The sequence below is a fragment of the Anolis carolinensis genome, unplaced genomic scaffold (assembly GCF_035594765.1).
Source record: "Anolis carolinensis isolate JA03-04 unplaced genomic scaffold, rAnoCar3.1.pri scaffold_12, whole genome shotgun sequence".
Taxonomy (NCBI): domain Eukaryota; kingdom Metazoa; phylum Chordata; class Lepidosauria; order Squamata; family Dactyloidae; genus Anolis; species Anolis carolinensis.
This window is the reverse complement of record NW_026943823.1, coordinates 19,956,310-19,983,974: the sequence shown is the minus strand read 5'-3', so window position 1 is coordinate 19,983,974 and position 27,665 is coordinate 19,956,310. Positions and strand designations below refer to the sequence as shown.

The following is a 27,665-nucleotide window of genomic DNA, read 5'->3' as shown; positions in this document are numbered from 1 at the left end:
TACTGTTATGAACTATAATATGAATATCTGAAATGCAGGATGTATTTTCATTCACTGGACCAAATTTGGCACAAATACCTGATACGCTCAAATTTGGAAACTGGTGGGGTTGGTGGGGATTATTTTGTCATTTGGGAGTTGTAGTTGCTGTGGTTTATAGTTCACCCACAATCAAAGAGCCCCTCGAAGCCCACCAATGATTAAATTGAGCCAAATAGATGGAGAGATCTGTAGCCTTCTCTGCTGATGTAAATCTTGTTCATTGAAAGGCTCTATTCCAGTTGGGCGAGTGATTAGACTTGGACCCTGGGGTTTCTTAAATCCAAACTGTTGTTGGATTATACATGTTAGTTGTATTCTTTGGCTGCTGTGGTTTCCTTTGGGTTTTATGTTATGTTTGATTGCTGTGTAGCATTAGCTTTAACCTTTATTTCCAGGTCTGCCCATGGAATTTCAACCAGAAAGCATTATAGAAATGTAGTAAATTAATATGCAGTTGGTTTAAAGTGCTTTTATATAGTTCTGAAATTTGCTGCCAGAAGAAGTGGCTGTTAAGCATGAAGAGTGGATGCATTTTCCCTGTGCGACAGATCCTTGTGTGACATTTTCACACTCTACTTATGAACCCAAAAAACTCATCTGGTTATATTTTTCTGTTAATATGAGAAGACCGGAACGGATGAATATTGCTTTGCTCCTCGAAGCCGGTTGTGAGAGATATTTTATTTGTATCTTTCTTAGTGGGAACTGAGAAAATTGTAATCTATTGCCACTCAGAGCATTCAGTCTCAGATGGAACTACTTTCTTTCCATAATTTAAAATTAGAAACAAAAAAAACTACCGTATATACTCGAGTATAAACCGACCCATATATAAGCCAAGGCACCTAGTTTTACCACAAAAAACTGTGAAAACTTATTGACTCGCATATAAGCTGAGGGTGGGAAATGCAGCAGCTACTGGTGAATTTCAAAAATAAAAATAGATACCAATAAAATTACATCAATTGAGGCATCAGTAGGTTAAATGTTTATTATTACTATATGATTTTGTTTTGAATAAAAAAATAAACTAGCTCTGTAAGTAGAAAAATAAGGTCAACAAAAACAATATGGTATCAACAAAAACATAATAATATTAATACTTCAATTGTATCCTGCACTATCTATCTCCCCATGGGGATTCAGACCGGCTTCCAACATAGTAACAGGCAAACATTCAATGCCTACATAAACAATGCAGAGCTAGATATAAATCTATAATTTGATATCCTAATTTCACATATGCATTTCCCCCTGAAACATTGGAAAATCCTCCCTCTCTAAATGTGCATTTCCCTCCTGCAATATTTGCAAGCCTTATAATCTATGTCTACATCTATCTAGACATCTCTCTCTATATATACATATATCTGTGCTTGCGTGTGTCTGCATTTCCCCTGCAATATTTGAAAGCCCTATATACAGTAGAGTCTCACTTATCCAACATAAATGGGCCGGCAGAACGTTGGATAAGCGAATACGTTGGATAATAAGGAGGGATTAAGGAAAAGCCTATTACACATCAAATTAGGTTATGATTTTACAAATTAAGCACCAAAACATCATGTTTAACAACAAATTTGACAGAAAAAGTAGTTCAATACGCAGTAATGTTATGTTGTAATTACTGTATTTACAAATTTAGCACCAAAATATCACAATGTATTGAAAACATTGACTACAAAAATGCGTTGGATAATCCAGAACGTTGGATAAGTGAGTGTTGGATAAGTGAGACTCTACTGTATCTATCTTCATATCTATCTAGACATGTTTATATATAATCTATGTTTATATCTAGACATCTCTCTCTATATATATGTGTGTGTGTGTGTGTCTGCATTTCCCCTGCAATATGTGCAAGCCCTATATACCTATATTCATATATATTTATCTAGACATAGCTCTATATATAGATAATTATATCTATATAGGATTTGCAAAGACTTGCAAACATGTGAGGGAAAAATTCACATATAAAAATAATGTTTACATATAGATACAGATATAAGGCTTAACCCAACCTGGGCTTCGATCTCATGACCTCTCGGTCAGTGGTGATTTATTGCAGCTGGCTACTAACCAGCTGCACCACAGCCTGGCTTGTCTTTGAGTATATACGGTACTTAAAAGTACAATTCGATTTTGCATTTGCAGATATATATATATATGTTTGCCAGGATTGGCTCCATTGTAACATTCGCTCTCTTTTCCCCAGGTATTTTTTGCATCTGTTCATTCTGGAGGCAGCAGCCAAATTTACTTTATGACACTGGGCCAGAACATACTATTCAACTGGTAAATCACATCCGAGTGAAACATATTTTGATTTTTCCCCCCCACCGGATATGAGCTGTTTTAAAATGCAAGCTGATTACGGAGAGAGAGAAAACTATCACCGTCCGCCTGTCCTTCTGTTGCCATTTTTGTTTCCAACCATAGTACTGTAAATCTATTTCTGCTGTTTGAGGACAATTCAATATTTGTTTCTAAAAGTCCAAATAATATGCAATTGAATGATGCTCATGTACATGACGTTAGGATCCTCCCTTTACAAAGTAGGCACAGGTATATATTTTTGCACAAATACTGTGATGCCCTTTTGTGAAGTACTCATTGCTTATGTTTTTGTTTATTTTGGGGGGAAATTATGTACAGGTAGGCTTTCTTGGCGCAGACGTATCTTGCCATGAGCTAGACATTTACTAAATTGGATTCGTATTGTTTTGCCGCTCTTGCTTAAGCAGTTGCATCCTTCTCCATCTCAGGACTAATGAGAAACAATGTTTACTTTTTAAGGTAGGGGAAACATAGCCTGGTTATATCTTTTTAAAATTCCTTTCATATCCTTCTATTTAATGCCGGCATTGTTTGGAAATCTTTGCTGTTGTTTGCATCCAACATCTTTTACTCGTACGGTTGCCTTTAATAATCAAACAGGGCAGCATATACATTATCAGATCCAAGCTCCTCCTAAGTTGGGCACATTTAGTTTAGTTTCTGCAACTCTTTCATCTCCCAGTATCAGTGGAAAAACTCTTTATATGTATAGGTCTGTAAATATCTCCGCATCACGTTTAGTAAGTCTATATTTAATATAGAAATAACTCAAACAATTTCCGATTAAACTGTTCAGTGGAAAACACGGGAGATGTTGGGTTGCTATGAGTTTTCCAGGCTGTCTGGCCGTGTTCCAGAAACATTCTCTCCTGACATTTCACCCACCTCTATGGAAGGCATCCTCAGAGGTTTTGAGGTCTTTTGGAAACTAGGCAAATGGGATACACACACACACACACACACACACACACACACACAGTATAGCTGTGCCTGGCCACGCATTGCTGTGGTGTAGTCCTATGTGGGGTTTTCTTCGTGGCATTCAAGGTGGCCTAAAAAGGATTTCCCTAGGTATGAAGCAGCCAGGCTTTGAAACTGCAAGGCTATTCAATGGTATTCAAGTTGGCCAACAATGGAGTCCCCTAGGTATGAAGCAGCCAGGCTTTGAAGCTGCAAGGCTATTCAATGGTATTCAAGTTGGCCAACAATGGAGTCCCCTAGGTATGAAGCAGTTAGGCTTTGAAGCTGCAAGGCTATTCAATGGTATTCAAGTTGGCCAACAATGGAGTCTCTTAGGTATGAAGCAGCCAGGCTTTGGTGGTCCCTCTGTAGACTTGTCCACAGCTGCATAGGATAAGGTAGACTCCTACAGAGGTGAGAGGATCCCTCTTGTCCTTTGCTGAACGTAGCCTTTGTTGGATTTTCTTGGTGGGCCTGTAGATAGTTTGTACGTTCTGTAGATAGTTTGTAGGTCCTGTAGATAGTTTGTAGATAGTTTGTATGTTTGGGTGGATGCTGTTGAGGTAGACCAGGAACTTATTGAGGTGGTCCAGAAACAGACAAGAGATCTTTCTTCCACCCTGGACATCATTCCACAGATATATAAACCTCACTTGCCTTGTTTCCAACAGATCTCACAAGCTCTGAGGATGCCTGCCATAGATGTGGGTGAAACATCAGGAGAGAATGTTTCTGGAACATGGCCAGACAGCCCGAAAACTCACAGCAACCCAGTGATTCCGGCCATGAAAGCCTTCGACAACATACAGGAGAAGTTGTCAATGGATAAATTAAATAAAACACACACAACTAGCTCCTTTCAGGCATTTATATTAATTGCATCAGGGGAACACAAGAAAATATCTAGCAGCAATACACAGGTGTTTGTTTTTTTTTAAATCTCCTACAGTGATATTATATTCTCAGGGTTTACAATTGTGAGTTTCTCTCGAGCCGAACTTTCACGTTTACATGTACAATCACGACCGAAACCAAGTCTGTACTGCCTGCTGGCAGAAGTAACGCACTATAGAAAGGACTACGTATAGTATAGTTATATTATGCTTAAATGCAAAAAAATATTTTTATTAAGAGGAATATGTAGTAATCTATATTTGGGGATTAGGGGACCAAAGGGCGGGTGGGGAGATGTCAAATACAGTATTTAAAAAGGTCATACCTGTTTGTTTACCTGATCAGGGCATATTATGCATCAAGGCTTGCTGATACTCAAGTCACTTTTTTTTCAGAGAACACTGTCAACAATTGGCAGACCATATAGCTTTTTAAACACATGTTTTGGGGAAGCAGTGGACTTTTCGGATACAAGGACAGTGTAGACCAGGCATGGGCAAACTTAAATTCCACCAACGATGGAATTGAACCAGTCTTGGCACATCGAACTCCCATGAGCAACAGGAATTACTGGAAGGGTTTGGTGGGCATTGACCTTGAGTTTGGGAGTTGTAGTTCACCTACACATCCAGAGAACACTGTGGACTCAAACAATGATGGATCTGGACCAAACTTGGCACAAATACTCAATATGTCCAAATGTGAACACTGGTGGAGTTTGGGGAAAACAGACCTTGACATTTGGGAGTTGTAGTTGCTGGGATTTATAGTTCACCTACAATCAAAGAGCATTCTGAACTCCACCAACGATGGAAATGAACCAAACCTGGCACACAGAACTCCCATTGAAGGCTTTGGTAGGCATTGACCTGAGGTTGAGAGTTGTAGTTCACGTACATCCAGAGAGCACTGTGGACTCAAACAGTGATGAATCTGGACCAAACTTGGCACAAATACTCAATCTGCCCAAATGGAGTTTGTGGAAAACAGACCTTGACATTTGACCGAACTCCCACGACCAACAGAAAATACTGGAAGGGTTTGGTGGGCATTGACCTTGAGTTTTGGAGTTGTAGTTCACCTAGATCCATTCTTCTCTGCCAAAGGGGTTCCTTAGACTATCTCAGATATGTGATTTATGATGGTCTTTGGAGAATTGTGGGTGATTTTAGAGGATAATAAAGTTTTAGTTAGTGAGAAAACGTGGGATTGGGAAAAGCAATTGAGATCGGTAAGAGGGATGGATATGTTGGGAAGAATCGCAAGAGACATGGAATATTGAAGAGGAGGAAATAGAAAAGCAAGTTGTGTAAGAGCAGAAGAAGTAGACCGTTAGTTCGGCTGTAGCTGAGACTGGAACGTAGTGAAAATGCAGGTGGGAAGTGACTTGTTTAAGAAGGTATGCGTGGGGACAATCTTTTGGGATTAAGGTATTTGTTTTAGGGAGGACTGTTCAGAAACCAAAGAGAAATTACCCAAAATGCTATTTGGCAATCCGGAATCCTCTGTGTCTGCAAAGAAGGCAATACATTATTATGCCCATGTGTTTTTAAAGCTTTTTATTGTTGATCTACGAGGGTTGAATGAAAAGTAATGCCTCCACCTTCGTAACTCCTCAACAGATGGCAGTCCTGGTATGTGACAGGTACTGGCTTGTTCAGTAGACTCTCCTCTACAGTTCCATTTGGTGGGAAACTTTAGCACTGAACGGTTGTGCTGTTAAAGTGCGAAGTATGGAACCCTGTGCAGATGGTCGGTCAATGCGACTTAAGCAATATGCAGTCACTTAATTCTTGACCCCAAAGGAGATTCCTCAGAGAATGCAAGCTGTTTATGGTGATTGTGTTGATGTGAGTTCTGTGCGTTGTTGGGTAAGTTTAAAGATGTTGAGGTGGGAACATCTGACTTGCATAACAAACAAAGATTTGGATGTCCTGTGACAGCAACCACTGAGTTTCACAAGCAAAAGGTTGACAGATTGATTCAGGATGATTGCCGTATCACTCAGAGACAAATCTCAAGCATAATCTGCATTTTACAAGAACGTGTGGGTCACGTTATTGCTTTGCTTGGCTATTGGAAGATCTGTGCCCGATGGGTCCTGTGAGACTCCGGTTGCAGAAACAGAGTGTCGACTTGTTTCATGACGGCTTCAGAAAACTTGTTCATTGTTGGCAGAAATGTATCCAATTGTCTGATGATTATGTACAAAAGTGAATAGTAGTAGTTAAAGAGCACATTCTAATGATTATTTCTGTGTTTGATTTATTAAAATACTCCCATCCAAACCCAAGTAATGAAGGTGGAGGCATTACTTTTCATTCAACCCTCATAGCACAGGCATGGGCAAATATGGGCCCTTCCTCCAGGCTGAGGGGGGAAAGGAAAGGGCCTGAGGCTGTTAGGAATGGTGGGAGTTGGAGTCCAAAACATCCAAAGGGCCAAAGTTTGCCCATGCTTTCTCTAGCTGATATGGAAACAATGAACGCTCTGCACTGTATGTCTTTCGTTTTTTTTTTCAAACTTCTTACTTTTTTTTTTCATGTTCAATTGTATCTTCAAAAAAGCAAAAAAATAAAGCAATATTCAAGAAACAATGGATCTTTTCTCATTATTTTCTCCAGACTTGGTGACAGCTGATAGAAAATGAAGGTAAACAGCATCTCATTATTATTATTACTAATATTGGGATTGGATGGCCATCTGTTGGGAGGGCTTTGATTGTGCTTTTACTGCATAATCAAAGCCCGTTTATGGCCCGTTTATGTTGGATAAGTGAGACTCTACTGTAATAATAATAATAATAATAATAATAATAATAATAATAATAATAATATGATGATGATGATGATGATGAGGATGATGATGAAGAAGCTATATACAGTACAGTCTCACTTCTCCAAACTAAACGGGCCGGCAGAAGCTTGTATAAGCGAATATCTTGGATAATAAGAAGAGATTAAGGAAAAGCCTATTAAACATCAAATTAGGTTATGATTTTACAAATTAAGCACCAAAACATGTTTTACAACAAATTTGACAGAAAAAGTAGTTCAATACGCAGTAATGTTATGTTGTAATTACTGTATTTATAAATTTAGCACCAAAATATCACGATATATTGAAAACATTGACTACAATAGTATATAATATACAACTTAATTATAATAATATATAATAATATAATATATTGTATATACATATAATATTGCTATTATAATGTATTACAATATAATACTGATAATAATACAATTTAATAATATTAATTATACATTATATATTAAATGTAATATTACCAATAATATTACAATGTAATGATATAGTACAATATAGGAATTTAATGCTAGTATTGTACTATGCTAATAATATAATGTATTGTATGTGAATGGAATTTGTAAGCCGCTCTGAGTCCCTTTTGGGGTGAGAAGGGTGGCATATAAATGTAGTAAATAAATACAAAAATAGCTTGAATAATTATTTAAAATAAATAATATGAATAAGTATTTAAAAACTCTAAAATCAGGATAGTTAATAAAGAACAACACTCTGAAAACAGGCAAATTCCAGACATGAAACTATCAGGACCAGCTAATACCTCCCAACCAAGGATTCCCTTTGGTAGGAAGCAGCCAGACCTTGAAGCAGCAGTGCTATTGAATGCTAATCAAGCTTGACCAATGGCAGTATTCACACTTGCCTCCAACAGACAAGAGTTCTTCTTTCTTTCTCCCACTCTGGACATCATTCCACAGATATATACACTCCACTTGCCTAGTTTCCAACAGACTTCACAACCTCTGAGGATGACTGCCATAGATGTGGGCGAAACGTCAGGAGAGAATGCTTCTGGAACATGCCAGACAGCCCAGAAAACTCACAGGAAGCCGGCGATTCTGACCAGGAAAGCCTTCGACAACACATTATACAAAATGCCTGATATAACACTTCTGGTGCTGGGTATTTCAGAGAAAGCTGTGCTTATATTTGCATATCTAAATAGATAAAAGTCAAGAGTAGTTACGTATGTAGGTCGGTTTGTCCCACAATGGCGTCTCCGAGCCCTTCCACACAGCATTATTTTCCGCCCCACCTTCGCCACGCGCCCATTGGCCAGCCGCTTTCGTCCCTTTCACACGATTGGGAGAACCTTCCGCCCGTCACAGTAGAGACCTTTTCATTGGCCAATTCAAAAGAAGTGCTTGTTGTTGCTCTTGCCCTTTTCAAACATGGCGGACGCGGGAGGCGCGGAGGCTGGAAGTTGATGGGAAGGAAGCGCCTCTCTCGCTTGGCGTGGGGACCCGGGCTTGGCGGCCCTGAGAGTCAAGCCACGGCTTGACGGAGTGGCGGAAATGCAAATAGGAGCAACGAAGGGGAAGAGGGAAGCGGAAGAGGGAAGGAGGAAGCTTCCCTGAGGGAGAGGAAGGGGTGGGGGAGGGGCAGGCCCGGAAGTGGAGGCAAGGAAGTGAAAGGGAAAGGAAGTGCCACAGAAATGGCCTCAGAAGGGAAGGGCAGAGGAAATGGAAGCACAGAAATGGCCTCAGGAGTGAAGAGCAAAGAAATTGATACAAAAATGGGACCAGAAGTTATTGGAAAAGGAATTGGAGGCACAGAAAGGGCCTCAGGAGTGAAGGCAAAAGGAATTGATACAGAAATGGCTTCAGAAGTTATTGGAAAAAGAATTGGAGGCACAGGAAGGGCCTCAGGAGTGAAGAGGAAAGGAATTGATACAGAAATGGCCTCAGAAGTGATTGGAAAAGGAATTGGAGGCACAGAAAGGGCCTCAGGAGTGAAAGCAAAAGGAATTGATACAGAAATGGCCTCAGAAGTTATTGGAAAAGGAATTGGAGGCACAGAAAGGGCATCAGGAGTGAAAGCAAAAGGAATTGATACAGAAATGGCCTCAGAAGTTATTGGAAAAGGAATTGGAGGCACAGAAAGGGCCTCAGGAGTGAAGGCAAAAGGAATTGATACAGAAATGGCCTCAGAAGTGATTGGAAAAGGAATTGGAGGCACAGAAAGGGCCTCAGGAGTGAAAGCAAAAGGAATTGATACAGAAATGGCCTCAGAAGTTATTGGAAAAGGAATTGGAGGCACAGAAAGGGCCTCAGGAGTGAAGGCAAAAGGAATTGATACAGAAATGGCCTCAGAAGTGATTGGAAAAGGAATTGGAGGCACAGAAAGGGCCTCAGGAGTGAAGGCAAAAGGAATTGATACAGAAATGGCCTCAGAAGTTATTGGAAAAGGAATTGGAGGCACGGAAAGGGCCTCAGGAGTGAAGAGGAAAGGAATTGATACAGAAATGGCCTCAGAAGTTATTGGAAAAAGAATTGGAGGCACAGAAAGGGCCTCAGGAGTGAAGGCAAAAGGAATTGATACGGGAATGGCCTCAGAAATTATTGGAAAAAGAATTGGAGGCACAGAAAGGCCCTCAGGAGTGAAGAGGAAAGGAATTGATACAGAAATGGCCTCAGAAGTTATTGGGAAAGGAATTGGAGGCACAGAAAGGGCCTCAGGAGTGAAGAGGAAAGGAATTGATACAGAAATAGCCTCAGAAGTTATTGGGAAAGGAATTGGAGGCACAGAAAGGGCCTCAGGAGTGAAGGCAAAAGGAATTGATACAGAAATGGCCTCAGAAATTATTGGAAAAAGAATTGGAGGCACAGAAAGGGCCTCAGGAGTGAAGAGGAAAGGAATTGATACAGAAATGGCATCAGAAGTTATTGGGAAAGGAATTGGAGGCACAGAAAGGGCCTCAGGAGTGAAGGCAAAAGGAATTGATACAGAAATGGCCTCAGAAATTATTGGAAAAAGAATTGGAGGCACAGAAAGGGCCTCAGGAGTGAAGAGGAAAGGAATTGATACAGAAATGGCATCAAAAGTTATTGGGAAAGGAATTGGAGGCACAGAAAGGGCCTCAGGAGTGAAGGCAAAAGGAATTGATACAGAAATGGCCTCAGAAGTGATTGGAAAAGGAATTGGAGGCACAGGAAGGGCCTCAGGAGTGAAGAGGAAAACAAATGGAGGCAAAGAAGAGGCCTCAGGAGTGAAGGGCAAAGGAAGTGACACAGAAACGGCCTCAGAAATGTTTGGAAAAAGAAATAGGTGCACAGAAAGGGCCTCGAAAGGGAAGGGAGAGGGAATTGGATGCAAGGAAATGGCCCCAGGAATGAAGAGCAAAGGATTTGATACCGAAATGGCCTCAGAAGGGAAGAGCAGAGGAATTGGAGACACAGAAATAACCTCAGGAATGAATGGCAAAGGAACTGACACAGAAATGGCTTCAGAAGTGAAGGGCAAAACAATTGGAGGCACAGAAATGGCCTCTGGAGTGACGCACAAAGGAATTGGAGGCACAGAAATGGCCTCAGGGGTGAAGGGCAAAGGAACTGACACCGAAATGGCCTCAGAAAGGCTGGGCAGAGGAATTGGGAGCACAGAAATGGCCTCAAACGTGAAGGGAAAAGGCACCGGAGGCAAGGAAATGGCCTCAGGGACAATGGTCAAAGGAACGGACGCTGAAATGGCCTCGGAAGGGAAGGGCAGAGGAAACGGCATCACAGAAATGGCCTCAGAAAAGAAGGGCAAAGGAATTGATACAGAAATTGCCTCCGAAATGATTGGAAAAGGAGATAGAGGCACAGAAAGGGCCTCAAAAGGGAAGGGACATGGAATTGATACAGAAATGCCCTCGGATGGGATTGGAAAAGAAATTGGAGGCACGGAAATGGCCCCAGGAATGAAGAGCAAAGGAATTGATTCCGAAATGGCCTCAGAAGGGAAGCGTAGAGGGATTGGAGGCACAGAAATGGCCTTAGGAGTGAAGGGCAAAGGATCTGGAGGCACAGAAATGGCCTCAGGAATGGATGGCAAAGGAACTGACACAGACATGGCTTCAGGAGGGAAGGGCAAAACAATTGGAGGCACAGAAATGGCCTTAGGAGTGAATGGCAAAGGAACTGGAGGCACAGAAATGGCCTCAGGAGTGAACAGCAAGGGAACTGACACAGAAATGGCTTCAGAAGTGAACAGCAAAGGAATTGGAGTCACAGAAATGGCCTTAGGAGTGAACAGCAAAGGAATTGGAGTCACAGAAATGGCCTCAGGAGTGAACGGCAAAGGAACTGACACAGAAATCGCTTCAGAAGCGAAGGGCAAAACAATTGGAGGCACAGAAATGGCCTCAGGAGTGAACGGCGAAGGAACTGACACAGAAATGGCTTCAGGAGTGGAGGGCAAAGGAATTGGGACCCCAGAAACAGGGGCTCCAACGGTGGATTCCTGGATCCAGAGGACTTTTTGGCAAGCGCAGAATGTGCCCCAGCGGAGGCTCTCCCTCCCAGATGCCCAACCTGTGACCGTCCTGGCCTTGGAGCGCTACTTGGCTGACTTGCCGCCGCTGCCGAGCCCGGTCTCCAAGCCCCTGGAGACCAGGACCGGCCCCTCGCAGGCAGCTCCCTGGCCGGCCTACTACTACGACCTCACCCTGACCGACGGGGTCTACCAGGAGCGGTGCCACCTCTGGCCCACACTGAACTCGCTGGTACAGAAGAACGCCCTGCACTGCGGCCTGCGAGTGAAGATCACCAAATGCTTCTACATGCATGATGAGAAAAAACTGGGCTACGGGTTCCTGTGCGTCGAGGGGCTCGAAATCCTCGGGGAGTCGAACTTGGAGAACACGCTTCAGGAGCAGAAGGAATACAGCGAGAAGCCCCCAATGCCACTGAAAGGGACGAAGAAGCATTACCTGCCTTTGTGGAACAACGAAGATCCCTGCGGGGAGATGTGGGTGTCAAGGAAGCCCTCGCAAGAGGTTTGTGTTGATGGTAAGTTGCAAGAGGAGACGAAATCCAGTTTGAGTATCCCTTATACGGAATTCAGAAGCATCCCAGAATTGTCCACATGGATTGCTGAGACCATAACACTTTGTGATCTTTTAATGGCTCATTGTACACAAACTTGGTTTCATGCATAATGTAGCAAGCAGGAGACAAAGTTGAGTATCTAAAAAACGGGAATGAGAAGTCTCCCAAAATTGTCCGCATGGATTGTTGAGACAGCAACCACTTTGTTTTGTAATGGCGAATTGCACACACGCTTGGTTTCATGCACAATGTAGCAAGCAAGAGACAAATATAGCTTGAGTCTCCCTTTGAATTCAAAAGGATCCCAAAATTGTTGGAGTGGATGGCCAAGGCAGTGCTGTTTTCTAATGATTCATTGTACACAAACCATGTTTCATGTACATTGTTATTCCAAAGAGTTTATAAAATTGCCCTCAGGCTATGCATATAAGGTGTCGATGAAACAAAAATCTGAAATCTGAAACACTTCTGGTCCCAAGCCTTCCTTGCAAGGGATACTCAACCTGCATCGATGGATTAGTGGTGGTGGTGGTGTAGGTGTAGGTATGCTTTAAAACTCAAAGCAGTGGCCTATAAACTGGGGCTGGCCCTTGAGTTTCTATCTGCACTGAGTTTCTGATAAATAAACATAATCAATGAGTATATATGTGTCACCAGTCCTTAGCACATTGGGAAGGGGAAAAGATCTGCCTGTAGTTCACATCCTCTAGCTTTAAAAGCACATTTGCAGAGAGACGGGCACATCTGCATGTATTTCTGCTCCTCATACATTCATTAAATGTGGATCTTAGATTTCAGCATAATAACAGGATAGGCAGGAATGAGTCTTGCTGAGATCCTGGTTTGCAGGCCAAAGGAAAGATGGAATCTGGAAAAGAACTGTGACATGGAAATGGGGAAAGAATTGAATCTGATTGGTTTGCTGGATTCGTTGAACTAAACTATGAACTATATTCATCTGAAAGGGGGGGGTCTTGGTGGTAGCCAATAGTGAATGGGCAATATGATGGTTTCAACATCTGTTGTATGTTTACCAAGGATTTGTGCTTTTTGAGACAAAGTCAGTGCAACCATACGGATATTTATCCTTGTTGGAGTAGGTTTTGTGATCAATTCTTACTTGAAACTACTTTATTTGCGATAATGCTGCTATGAAAGCCAGTACTTTAAATGATATACTTCTCTGTTTTCCTAGTATCCAAACTAACTTCCCTCTTACATCTGGAAGAGAGCTGGAAGCACAAACTCAATTTCAAGCCTTTGCTTGTTAGGATCATGCATAAAACAAGGTTACGCTATTATGGGAAACCCGAAACAAAACTCTATGTGCCATATCAGGTAGGTAGTCTGCAATTCTACCACAGCGCTTTCAGCATTTGGGTTTATTGTTGGATGTTAAATGTGATCTGGTGCAATACATAGACCTAAATCATTATGGTCCCTTTAGTAAACTTATACAGATAAGCAACCAATGTAAATGTTTATCTATTTTAATGTTAGTATGAGACGCAGTTGGACAATTGTGGAAGGACCAGGGATCAATTTTGAACAGTAGTAGGAATTCTGGTCATTTTAATTACGTATATTTGAAAGTTAAAAGTTGATATAGATGATAAATATACTAATCAGGTATTTGATGTTTTGATTAGTCTACTACATTTTTAGCAAAATGCAAGTGTGATTGTGTTGTCGAAGGTTTCATGGCCGGAATCACTAGGTTGCTGTGAGTTTTCCAGACTGTATGGCCATGTTCCAGAAGCATTATTTCCTGATGTTTCGCCCACATCTATGGCAGGCATTCTCAGAGGTTTTGAGGGGAATTCTAGGCATGAAACAATCAGGGCTAGCTAACATCTCCCAACAAGCCGCCTTGAATAGGCTGTTAGGAATTGTGGGAGTTGAAGTCCAAAACATCTGGAGAGCCAAAGTTTGCCCATGCCTGCCCTAGAGCCTTGCTCTGCATCTATTGGACCAGAAGTTCTAGTGAATTCAGTATGCCTTGCTAACAAATAGGTGTGTGTATGTATAGGATTGCTGCATGTTAATCATTAGAGTAGGGCAGTATCACCTTTGTTTCTGTATTTCATCTTGCACACAGTTTGTGTTCAGTAGAGTAGCAACATATGGTTTGGAAAGGACAGTTCTGCATTGATATTAAAAGAATAAATGGGTTCGCTCTTCCACAATGTTGCTAAATGTATTTGGTGCATGTTCTTAATGTTTAGGCCTATTTTGAAGTGGCTGATCATTCTGGTATGATGTCAATGGTGCTGTGGAACTCTTTATGCCCTGAGTGGTATAACAGTATGAAGATCGGCACAGTGCTGCTCCTTGAACAATATGCTATTAAATCAAGTTACCCTTTTAAAACACAGCCAGCTCCTGGAGACTTGCACATGAAGAGATTCTCTTCAATTGGTTGAGTATCTGAAATATGTATTGCAGTTCCGTAATGCTGTCATTGGAAACTAATCTGTTTAAAATGCCTTGCACACCCTCACCCTTTGGCTTTCCTGCATTTTGATTTATTGCAAACTGGAATAGATTTAGTTGACATTGTTAGCAAAAGTAAACTCTGGTGCATGCCAGTACTTCTAGAAGATACAAATGGATGTGTAATTGCAGTACAACCTGGTCTCAGAATATATACTATGTACACAGATAGCATTGTGAAGACCAAAGAGCTATCAAAACAAGTTTGTGATCCAGATACACAAACATCTGATGGGAACTGAACAGCTGCAACTGTTGCAAGAGGTACTTGATTGTGATGAATACAAGCAACCAGCAACTGGTTGTTTATTTTTGTTTTCTTTTGTGCCACAATTAAACCCATTTGTTTTTTTCACAGCATTGGACATCTTGTATATAGTGAGTGAAACTATTTAACTTCCAGGTTGTAACACAACAAAATGTTGCAAAGTCAAGGGGGTTGAATATCTGTGTACACATATACACAAGGAGTGAGTTTTTGCAGCTAGTTGTAGCTAATTCATCATGTGTATGTTAAGTCACTGAAGTCTGTATCTAAGGAATAAAGACGAGCCTTTTTTCCTTAGATCTAGACTTCAGAGTGCATTAATATAGGCCTGTGGTGTATGGATTCAAGGTGGAGACTTTTTAACATGCATATTTTCAATATATTGTGTTGTTGAAGGCTTTGAGGACCAGACTCACTGGGTTGCTGTGAATTTTCCAGGCTGTCTGCCCATATTCCAGAAGCATTCTCTCCTAACGTTTTGCCCACATTTATGGCAGGCATCCTCAGAGGTTGTGAGGTCTGTTGGAAACTAGGCAAGTGGAGTTCATGTTGGACGAGTGGGCTTATTAACAAAAGACCCTCCCTATAAACATATAGCAGAATAACTTAGTAGCATTAGTGTGATCCAGCACCAGAAGCCAAAAGTGATAAAAAGAACAAAAACACGCAGACCAATGTTATCTCTTCCATAGGTGGCTTTTCTTTATAGCAAAATAATAAGAACAAGATTTCCATAACACAAATAAAGTTCTTTATACTTCCTTCTTTGCTTTCATGCTGGGCTTCTTTCTCATGCAGGTAAACAGCTTCTAGCTTCGTTCTCACAGAGGCTCCTCTTACATCAAACTCATATAGGAGCTTCATATATTAGCTTTTACATACAGTAACTTTACACACAGCAGCCTTCACACTGGAGCTTCAGACATGAGCTTTACACACCAGGCCTGCTCTCACACAGAAGCCTGCCTCATACTGAGGCATTCTCTCACAGTGAAGCATACCTCATACTGAGGCCTACCTCACAGTGAGATCTTTCTCACTCTGAGGCTGACTGACACTGAGGCATTTTTCATACTTAGCTTTGGCCCACTATAAGAGTCTTTGACCTACCCACTCTCCTCAGACTGACACTGGCATATTTAACCATTTTAGTGCTTGACTCACATTTTTGTAATTAAAATACATAGTTAATTTTTAATATTTCTGACAGTTTATATATCTGTGAAATGTCTAGTGTGGGAGAAAGAACTCTTGTCTGTTGGAGGCAAGTGTGAATGTTGTCATTGGCGACCATGATCAGCATTTAAATAGCTTCAAAGCCTGGCTTCTTCCTGCTGAGGTAATCCTTTGTTGGGAGATGTTAGCTAGCACTGATTGTTTCATGCCTGGAATTCCCCTCAAAACCTCTGAGGATGCCTGCCATAGATGTGGGTGAAACGTCAGGAGAGAATGCTTCTGGAACATGGCCATACAGCCCAGAAAACTCACAGCAATCCAGTTTCAATAGATTAATGAAACCAACATTCCACTTTATGTGAGTGCTAATGGATCAGTGAATGCAAGGGGAAAGGCCGATAAACAACACATTGATGTGGCATACACAATAAGCAATTCTCTCATCAGTTTATAGAATTTGTAGATTGTAATAAATGTTCCTAGTTTTAAAATATTTGATAAACTTAAATCCCCAGTAAAAGGGGGAAGTAGCATGACAGAAACATCCTGTCAGATAATGTGCCTTGCATAACTGGAAGAATATTGATCTTCTCACTTGTTTCCCGGGTGGCATTGTGAGCTAAATGTATTATCTGCCTTGGTGCATTATCTCTAAGAAAATGGAAGTGGACTTTATGCGCTAGATGCTTCAGATGAGTCTACTATCAGATGTCATCGTGATACTGGTTTTCTGAGCACCCATTGTAATTTCACCCAGCTTAATGAAACTAAATGTATTCACCTTTTACCCAGAACACTTTAAATATTCATGTAAACATTGCTGGATGTTGGGAAGTTTTATAATTTATGGAATGACACGGAAAAATTATTCCCTTGCAGAATATACATTTCAAGTAAGTTTATGTCTTCAGTATGGCATAGCTCTTCAGTCTGTAGAAGACTAAATGATTTCTGTGACTGAGAGAGCAGCAATCGTTGCTGTAATATACTTATAATTGGGTCATTCCATGCCAAGTGGTCAAAACCTTCTCACCCTCATGTCTCCAGTTTTGTTCACATTTTAGCTGTAGTGCCAGTCGGGTGTTAAACTAAATTTCCCAAAATTTGAAGTCTCTAACTGCAATCGTTGCTGATCTAGACCCTCTTATCTGAAGGGTAGTCAGTTCGCATGTGCATGACATGTAACAAAATGCCATTTTCGGAGTCCAATAAAGTAAATGTATAAGAATGGCTGGTAAATTGACATCCTGTACAGCAATACAAAAAGAAGCAAGTATTAAATAGTTGGAAAGAGAAGTACCAGAATAAGCAGGGATGTTTTATGCTACATGTATATATTTGTGTGATTTATAATCTACGTATACTGTCCAAAGAATGCAGTAAGGGCCAAATAATTATTTGATAAAGGCATGTTTGTTTTATATAGGAATATAGCCAGACTGTATTACTGATGCAGCCAGTATCTCGACTAAAGTAAAACATAGTTGTCCTCAGAGTTAATTTTCTCCCCCAGAAATAACTTTGAATGTTCGAGACCCTCCAACGAAGATTAGCATCATTCCTGAACATCAAGTTAAAGCAGAGTGGGAGTTGCCTGAAGTTAAATATCAGTTTATAACAAGGTTTGGATTCTTTTTTCTGTGTTACTTTCTGTGATATTATATGAAGTTGAAATCAATTCTGATGTATTGCAGAGGTTGGAAAGAGAGAAGTTTAGGATCAAAGAGGAAAAGAAACGTAGAATTCAGGAGTATAGACTAGTTCAATAGCCATCAGTAATTTGCCTATTAGGAATATATTTGTGGGGATTTCGAAGGTCACTAGATTCCTATAGTGAGGCAGAAGGATTTTGTTTGTACTCTTTAGTAAACAATACTTGTTTTGAATATTTAAGTGTGTTTTGCTGTAAACATGATGCGTAAATTTCTGTCTGTTCCAGGTCTGAATTAGACAACCTGTCAAATAATCACTGCTGTGATATTATTGGACTTGTGCAATATGTAGGAAGGGCTGAACGCACAAGGAAAAAGGGTAATTATAAAATATATTTGCCTTTAAATCATGCTCTCAAGAGACAAAAATAAGTAGACTTCTTTAAAAGTAATGTAGTCGGTTTACTCACCAACTTCATGTATTCAGCATACAGGTACTTTGCATATCAATCCAGTTACAAGTAGATTTGAAATAGTTTCTCTGTGTAGGCAACACAGGGCATCTTTCTCATAATCAGCAGTCTATAATCTAAAGCATTTCACTGTTCTGAGAGTCTGATTGATTCTCTGTCTAGTTTGAAAGTCCAATGAAGTCTCTAAGCATATTGTTCCTGCTGAAGTCTGAAGCATACAATTCTTACTGAAGTCTAAAACTGTTCTAAAATGGAGTCTGAATCCTGAACAGGTCCCGTTCTGATAACATGGTCTGTAGCCCCTCCCACAACAAAGAGTTATGGTAAAATTGCATACACACATGCACAATACAGTAAGCCATCTGAATTATATACACAACATACAACTAGTGGAGGCTTGAGAAGGTTGCTATTTCCAACAAAATATTTGTCAGCCAGTTCAAAAGTATTTACCTGAAGTGTTCATCAATATTTCTCTTGTATTTGCAGAATTTGGAGAGGATTTTTGGGTGAGTCGGTGTGTGCATGTTATCGATGGGACCTCAGAGCAGCCCTTCATACTGGAGTTGTTTGCTACATCTCAGCCAGATATATTTGAACAAATTCACCCAAGTAATTATTTTAAAGATACTACTGTCAGTGTTTTTTTTTTACAGGCCTAATTTTAATTTCAAGCATCACAGTAATAATTGATGCAATTGAAACTCCTTCTGATTTGCTTGCCAACAGTAGAAATGGAGAACTGGAAGGAATGTAGGGGTTTATTTGCTCCTAATTAACAGGAATATACAGTTGGAGCAAATTAGACAGTTGCGCAACCAATACCTTTGATAGTAGAAACAAGTTGGATTTTTAAATTGTATTTTCTAGTTGGGATATGATTCCACATTTGATGCAGCTCTGGAAGCAGCCACCAGTATTTCAAGGGTAAATACCAAGCTGGTATTTGGTGACACACTACCTAGCACTCCCCAGTAAACAGCTGAGATTATAAAATTGTGTCTGGTTTTTGTGAGATTCCAAATTGCAAGTTGGTGTGCTCACTATCGGCAATCTGGGGTGGTATAGAGCCAGTACAACCGTATCTGTTCCTCTGCTGTTTGAGCTAGTTGTTAAGTTGCAGTTACTTCAAAGATATTTTGGAAAGAATTACATGTACAAAGGATTGTTCAGATTGATCTAGAGCAGTGTTTCTCACCCCAAAGACCCCTCTGACAAATGACAAAATCATCCCCCCAACCCCACTAGTATTCCAAGTTTGGGCATATCAGGTATTTGTGCCTAATTTGGTCCAGATCTATAGTTGTTTGGATTCACAGTGAACTACATTTCCCCTAAATCACTGTCAGTTCCTCCCAAATCCTTCCAGTTTTTTCTGTTGGTCATGAGGGTTCTGTGTGGGAAGTTTGGCCCAATTCTATCATTGGTGGGTTCAAGGGTCTCTTTGATTGTAGGCAAACTGTACATTCCAGCAACTACAATGCCAAAATGTCAATGTCTGTTTTCCCCAAACTCCACCAGTGTTCACATTTGGGCATATTGAGTGTTTATGGCCGATTTGGTCCAGATCCATCATTGTTTGAGTCCACAGTGTTCTCTGGATGTAGGTGAACTACAACTCTAAAACTCAAGGTGAATGGCCACCAAACCCTTCCAGTATTTTCTGTTGGTCATGGGAGTTCTGAGTTTTGGTTCAATTCCATCATTGGTGGAATACTCTGATTGTAGGTGAACTATAAATCCCAGCAACTACCAACTCCCAAATGACAAAATCAATCCCACCTCCCAACCCCACTGGTATTCAAATTTGGGCACATCGAGTATTTGTGCCAAGTTTGGTCCGGTGAATGACAATGCATCCTGCATATCAGATATTTACATTACGATTCATAACAGTAGCAAAATTACAGTTATGAGGTAGCAACAAAAATAATTTTATGGTTGGGGTCAACACAACATGAGGAACTGTATTTAGGGATTGCAGCATTAGGAAGGTTGAGAACCACTGATCTAGAGGTTCTGGAGAGTCAAGAGTACTTCTAATTGTTGTTACTAATTTACAAACGTTGTTACTAATATGTTGAGTATCATTTATCTGAAATGTTTAGGACCAGAATGGTATTGGAGTTTGGAATCCTTGCATGTATCTCTGAGATGGGACTCATGTCTAAATACAACACCACTTTCACTGTCTTATCTCAATGCTATGGTATCATTGGAATTGTAGTTTTACGAGGCCTTTAGTCTTCTATGTCAAAAACTGCCTCTACCAAACTACAAGTCCCATAACATTCAGCTATGGCAGCTAAATTTGTGTCAAATTGCATTAATCCTTCAACATAGGTGCGCCCTGAATATATGAAAGGTTATTCTACCAACTTGGTTCTCTCAGTCTTGATGGTGTTGCAAGAGCCATTTGCATTGTTTTGTTTTTCCGCCATTGATAGTTTTGCTTGGAACTTGACATTTAGAAATGTTTTGATGGTGCGAATCAATGGAAAACTTTCTTCAAATAATTAATAATATATCAGTATATAAATAAGTAAATGTAACAAATGTAACAACTAGTTCTTTTGCTACCAAACAATGATGTCGCCCTCTTTCCATCTCCAGTGACATACTTGGTATGTACACAGATGCGGGTGATGCGAGATATAGCTGAGGATGGCTCCTCTACAGTTTACCTGACAAGTAGTAATGAAACTCAGGTATTTATCACAGGTAAATAACTATTTTAAATGTATAGCTTTATAACTAATCAGAGAAAGGAAGAACACCCACCTTCATCTGTCCCTGTAGTTTTTAAACAATGTCCTGTTTACTTTCTCCCTTCTTTGCAATGGTCCTTAGAACTGAACTACTAATTCCCATATCAAGATAGCATAACCCATCATCTTTAGTCCTTCTTTTAATATAAAATCATATTAGAGTGTATAAGATATTATGAAGAAAAGTGGGTACATTGTTTCCAGCCTCTTTGTGTATCTCTGTCCATTTCTTAGCCTTGTGTGTCCCTCTTTAATGTCAACAGTGTGTTGCCAGGCACTCCATTAATGCAGCCAGAGCCTTATTTGCCATATTCAATCCAGATATTGTTCTCCCTTTTTGCTTTTTCAGTGCCAGTTACTGGATGTATTGAAATTAACCCTAAGATTGTGTGCTACATACTGTATATACTCGAAGATAAGCCAAGTTTTTCAGCTCTTTTTTTTAGCTGAAAAATCCTCCGGCTTATAATGGGGTCAAGGCCAGGCAGGGGAGCCTAAAGGCCATTTCTTGCAACATATTATACATTTCTCTCTCCTCCTTAACAGTATCTGTCCTTTTCCAAAGCCTCCTTTGCTCTTAACCTGGGGAATGTTTTGAAAAGGGAAAGGAGAGGGAGAGAAGCCCTTGCAAGTCAGGAAGACGAAAAAAATCCATTAGTCTTCTTATAAAAGCATTTTCCCCTGACATATTTGTTAATCTTTCCTACAGATCTATAGGCATTTCCCCCTGCAAGCCTTTGCAGTCCCTGTGTACCTAATATATCTGTATCTATCAATATACATTAATTTTATATATGAATTTTCCCCTCACATGTTTGCAAGTCTCTGCAAATCCTATATAGATATTATTATCTATATATAGAGAGATGTCTAGATAGATAGATATGAATATAAATATATAGGGCTTGCAAATATTACAGGGGAAATGCACACACATATATAAATATGTGTAGATAGATATGAAGATAGATATATAGGGCTTTCAAATATTGCAGGGGAAATGCAGACACACACTTCTCTACTGAAGCTACTCCAACATCAGTATTTATCTGATTAATTTATAAAGGTTAGGACATTTTTTAAGAGAATCACCTCGTGATGACACTGCGTAAATATTTTTGAACACCCTTCAGTGTTGTACTAAAAACCAGAGTGACACGGTTACATTTTAAAAAATGGCTGCTTTTATTTCTGGATATGTCAAATATTCATACGGCTTTGCTTTTCTTAACAGGATGGCACAAAGGCCAGCCATATACAGAAGATACCAAAGTGAAAAACTTTATTAAATGGATTAAAACACAGAAGGAAGCTTCTCATATGGAGAGAATGTCCATGGGTGGATATTACCCTTTCCCACCAGTCCCAGACACTTTTTCGAAGTATTTTGAAAATAAGAAAGGTATTATATTTCGGTGTGTGCTTTCAGTTATACTTGCCATATTCTGATACTCTTCCTTAGCAAAGCAGTTTTTTTAAGCAACTTTGCACAGTTCAAGTCTTTCCTTGTAGACTCTGTGAACTTGTCCTAAGTCATGATTCTGATGTTTGATTTATTTATTTATCATGTCAGAAGTGAACCGAGGGTACAAGTTGTAGTGTATTTGAAAACACAAACATTTTAAAAAAAAAAAACAAGAACATCTGAAACTTGGCATGATACTAAATGTCCTTTGACCGGTAGCTGACCACTTAGAGTGGCTCTGGTGTCACTGTGAGAAGGTCTTCCATTGTGCATGTGGCAGGACTCAGGCCACATTTTAATTGGTGGTCTGTGGTTTGATCTTCTCCACACTTGCGTGTCGTGGACTCCAGAAGCAACTTGCAACATGATGTCTGATAACGCTTTGACTCTATCCAGCTGATGTTGAAAGGGTCAGAGGGATTGTCAGAAGATCTGTTGCATTTACACAAACTCTTAATGATAGCAAACAGTAAACACTTTGATTTAGGGAAGAATTACAAGGTAACTATAAGCACAGAGAAAGGTTTTGTTCTGTAACAATAGATAAATGTGGTGGCACAAAGGTGTCACATTTGATCTGAAAGGACCTTACGAAAGTGCCTTAACTTCACTCTTTAATGTTTTCATGGAAATTGGTATAAACGACTTTCTGGTTTATTTTATTTATTTATTTACTTGCAGTATTTATATTCCACCCTTCTTTCTCACCCCGAAGGGGTGAGATCACAATGCACATATATATACATGGCAAACATTCAATGCCATTAGACACATGACATATATAGGGCATTGAACATGTTTTGTTTTTAAATTGTTGTTGTATGCTTTTTCTTGATATATTTATTGCTGTGTTTGGATTTGTTTTTACTGTTGTATTTTTGTATTGTTTGGGCATTGTCCATTTGTAAGTCACCCCGGGTCTCCTTGGGGAGATGGGGCGGGATATAAAAATAAAGTATTATTATTATTATTATTATTATTATTATAGACAGATACACAGGCAATTTAACATTTCAGCTTCTAGCTTCCTGAGGGTATGCTCGATTCCGGCCAAAGAGGGAGCTGCCATTTCACCATCCATTTGGGACACCGAGTCCATGATGGAGTACTTTTACATTCTTCCGCACGCTGCTGGGAGGTTTTATGGTGTTGTAAATTAGTTAAATTAGCCTCCCTGCATAAAGCTGTTCCTAAATTTCCTACTCGACAGATGCAGCTGTCTTTCGGGCTGCATACGCCAAAAGCAAGCTAGACGTATTAATGGTTGGGAGTTTACTCCGACCCGTTAGCAATCACTTTGGACGTACTCGAAAGCTTACTTTGCTCAGATGTTTTGCAAATGAAAGCTCACATCTTCTGTGTGCTAGTTTTAAAAATAATCACTGAAGTGTTAAGTTCTTTGCCCTAACTATTTTCCGAATCTCATGTTTCATACTTTTTTGGAGGCATTGTTTCTTTAAAAATAAGTTTCAGGGGATTTCTCTTTTCAGTTGAATCCATTTTGACATCAACCAACCAAATGGAGAAGGAGATTGAAAGCCTGCACTACAGGGAGCACAAACGCATTGCTTTTCGGGGGATAATTAGCGCTGTAAGATATGTCAGCTGTAGCAATGCATCTCAAGAGGCCTCCAGAGTGGAACCTGTGCAGGTATGGTGCTTGAGAATTAATAGTATAGTACTTAGGATACCATCAGCATAATTGCAATTGAGATCTTATGCATTTGAATTCAGCCATTGTCTCTTGATTAACAATTTGTTTTTCTTATCTTGAGAACAAGTAAGAGCTTGAAAGTCATGGTTTAGGTTTATAAAGTTGTAATGACTTTTAAATTATTAATAGTTTTCAAAGAGTGTTTGACCTGACGTATTTAGAACTTTGTACACTGAGTAGGAGCCCCCGATGGCATAGTGGATTAAAGCCTTGCGACTTGAAGGTTGGGTTGCTGACCTGAAGGCTGCCAGGTTCGAATCCAACCTGGGGAGAGCGCGGATGAGCTCCCTCTATCAGCTCCAGCTCCATGCGGGGACATGAAAGAAGCCTTCCACAAAGATGGTGAAAACATCATCATATCTGGGCATCTCCTGGGTAACGTCCTTGCAGACAGCCAAGTCTGTATGTTGTATGTCTAATGACATTGAATGTTTGCCATGGGTGAGAAGGGCGGAATATAAAAACTGTAAATAAATAACTTATCATAATTTACTTCCTAAGCACCATACTGGTTTTATGCACCTCCGTTATATTTATCTTTATTCATATTCCTACAGATCACCAAGATTTCATCTTCACAGTCCTCTGTGACAGATGGCGATCATGTGAAAGAAGAAAGTACAAGACACCGGCAAACTGGGGAAACCAGCTCTGCACAGAGCTCTTCATTTCTGCAGCAGCAGCAACACATGGAAACCAGAAGGCAGCGGGCCAAGAGAAAGATGGCAGCTATAGAGTAAGTGGCTTCTCAGTGCACACTAATTTCTCTCCCTACTTTTGTTGCCATTTTAGGTCATAGTCTTGGTCTTGTTGACTCTTTTCAGAGCAAGATTAAGTACCTATAAAATCAGTAGCATCAAGATTCTGATTACATATTCCCAAGATGTGGGCTTTCATTCTCATTGGCAGTTAAAATTGTATTTGCCTTCTCATGTCTTAAATGTAATAGATGTTGGAGAAGGGCAACACTAAAACAAAATAAGTTCTAAACATCAAGATTGCAAGTCCAATGAGACCTTTTAAATGAATGGTTCATTGTTGAATAATGGTTCATTGTTGTTACATATCATTGTGAACAAACAGGTCAGCAAGACAGAACAGGAGAAAGCAGGAAGGAAATTCTATACATCCATATCCCTAATAAATACACAGAACATATACAACCTAGACTTAAAGCAATTTAACACAATTTTATCTGCCATGGCTCAATGTTATGGAATTAGTAGCTGGGTGAGGTACCAGTACTCCATGGCAATGAAGATTACAAACTTTGTATAATGACAGCTCCCATGCACCCATGGTAGTTGAAGTAACGGCATGCATGCATTCTCCAGTGTAGATGCCTAAACTTATTCGATGCAAACAAAATGTACCAAAATTTTGTGGCTGGATTGGATTTTTCAGATTTAATCCAGTCATTTCTCAGAGTCTGTCTAACCGTTGTCAACCCAAAGTTTATTTTTAAGTGATTCTGTGGAGTATTCTTGGTAAGAGCTTTCATTTTAATGGGGCCGCGGTAGCGCAGCGGTTAAAAACACTAGCTGCAGGAAATCTGGTGATCCTGACAGGAAACAATCAGGGCCAGCTAACACCTCCCAACAATGGATTCCTCCCCCCCCCCCGGGGGGGGCAGGAAGCAGCCCGGCCTTGAAGCTACAAGGCAGTTCAATGCTAATCAAGGTGGCCAACTGCAACATTCACACTTGCCTGCAACAGACAAGAGTTCTTTCTCCCACCCTGGACATTATTCCACAGATTGATATTTATATATATATATATATATATATATATATATATATATATATATATACACACACACACACACACACACACACACACACACACATACATACATACACACACATATACACACACACACACACACACACACACACACACACACAGCCTACTTGCCTAGTTTCCATTGGACCTCACAACCTCTGAGGATGTATCTCATAGATGTGGGCAAAATGTCAGGAGGGAATGCTTCTGGAACATGGCCATACAGCCTGAAAATCTCACAGCAACCCAATACATAAAGTGTATTATTAATATCATTATTACTAGGATAAGGACTTGCATTCATAGGCCACCAGTAAACATATAAAATTTCCTCTTGTGAACTATATGCAAAATTGGTGCTTGATCTGCACTTCCTGCCAACCTGCAGTCAGCTTTATATATCTCAATTCCGAGATAATGTATCTTTTACAAAATACATTGGAAACTAGTGGATGACTTCATAGTTTCTATTAATTTATTACATGCATTTATACCCCGCCCTTCTCCCCGAGGGGACTCAGAGCGGCTAAGAAAACAATATCATAGTCTAATCTGAGTAACCACTAAGAATCAGTCTTTCAGTGAAAAAGCTATCTTGCCTAGTAAATAAAGTTAGTTATGTGAGCTTTTTACTCTTTTTAAGGACAGGAGAGCCTTCTCCCACACCTTCTCCGTGTTCTTATTTCACAAGATCAGAAGCCAAGAAAATCCGGTAAGTGCAAAGTGCTCAACTTTTCAATCTCATAAGTATGGTCCCCCCCCCTTTCTTCATGGTAAGTGCCAAAGTGCAAGGCACGATCTTCAACGTGCTCTCTAAAGAAGACTCGATGAGGAGTTTGTATTCTCTAGGTAAATGGCTTTTGGTGTTCCCTCCCTCTCATTAACAAGGAAACCTGCTTTCATTTTCCAGCTTTCAATGCCTTGACTTCAAATCAAAGGCATCTCCTTGCTTTACATGTAAATCCTGTTTACAACAAGAACATTTATGACCTGCCATTTTTTTGTGAGGATCAATGAAGGAAAAATAGAGTCCTCAACATGTGTCATTAATAGTAGCCGTACCCAAATCAGTTCTTAGTTTCAGCCCACACATTGTAGCAATAATATGCTAATTAGCACATCTGTTGGGACTGTATTTTTATAGACACATTTGAGCCATAGGAAGTACAATTGAAGCTTTTGATTAGTTGAGATTCAAAAGATTCATGTTCTAATCTTTGTTTTAAGATCTTTGTTCACGAACGCTGGCAAGGACAGTTAACAGCGTTTTTTGGGAGACAGAAATATGCCCCACTGACACTTTTAAATGTTACTACCGGTAGCTATGCCTGGCTACGCATTGCTTTGGTGTAGTCTGGTGGTTAGGATCCCTCTGGTTAGGAAGCAGCTTGGCTTTGAAGCTCTAAGGCTGTTCAGTGGTATTCAAGGTGGCCAACCGAGGATTCCTCTGGTTAGGAAGCAGCCCGGCTTTGAAGCTGCAAGGCTGTTCCACCAGCGTAACATATTTTGAAAGTGGTGTTAGGCTCCGCTCACAGCTTCAAGGTCCTCTGGGTAATGTAGTTGTTTCAGTTCCCGGGGGGGCCTCTGCGCTTGCGTGGTAAGCAATTGGGGGTTTTCTGTTATTTGGACTTTATTTCTCTGGGTTTTCCTTCATGTCAGGATGACCTAGACAGCTTCTTCAAATAGCTGCATAGGTCTTCCTGACATCTGTAACCTGTATGACCAGGTTACAGATATGTATTTTGAGTTTATTTATCATGTCAGAAGCCAATT

The 27,665-nt window shown here is 40.2% G+C and overlaps 2 protein-coding genes across 4 annotated transcripts in view; both read left to right on the top strand.

The window, feature by feature from the left end:
- Positions 1–4,273, top strand: part of nrk (Nik related kinase) — a 127,727-nt gene extending 123,454 nt beyond the window's left edge. The window contains exon 31 of the mRNA XM_062963792.1: positions 2,261–4,273. Within this exon, the coding sequence (XP_062819862.1) occupies positions 2,261–2,344 (84 nt within the window). The 3' untranslated portion in view covers positions 2,345–4,273. The remainder of the gene's footprint in view (positions 1–2,260) is intronic.
- A 4,206-nt stretch (positions 4,274–8,479) lies between these two features.
- The window catches only part of radx (RPA1 related single stranded DNA binding protein, X-linked), a 98,717-nt gene continuing 79,531 nt past the window's right edge, over positions 8,480–27,665 (top strand). For all 3 annotated transcript variants that reach the window (XM_062963791.1, XM_016998770.2, XM_008123830.3), the window contains exons 1-11: positions 8,480–12,062; positions 13,297–13,439; positions 14,327–14,519; positions 17,552–17,660; positions 17,978–18,069; positions 18,653–18,775; positions 20,777–20,884; positions 22,166–22,333; positions 23,887–24,047; positions 24,668–24,846; positions 26,536–26,604. In XM_062963791.1, the coding sequence (XP_062819861.1) occupies positions 8,726–12,062; positions 13,297–13,439; positions 14,327–14,519; positions 17,552–17,660; positions 17,978–18,069; positions 18,653–18,775; positions 20,777–20,884; positions 22,166–22,333; positions 23,887–24,047; positions 24,668–24,846; positions 26,536–26,604 (4,682 nt within the window). In that variant the 5' untranslated portion in view covers positions 8,480–8,725. The remainder of the gene's footprint in view (positions 12,063–13,296; positions 13,440–14,326; positions 14,520–17,551; positions 17,661–17,977; positions 18,070–18,652; positions 18,776–20,776; positions 20,885–22,165; positions 22,334–23,886; positions 24,048–24,667; positions 24,847–26,535; positions 26,605–27,665) is intronic.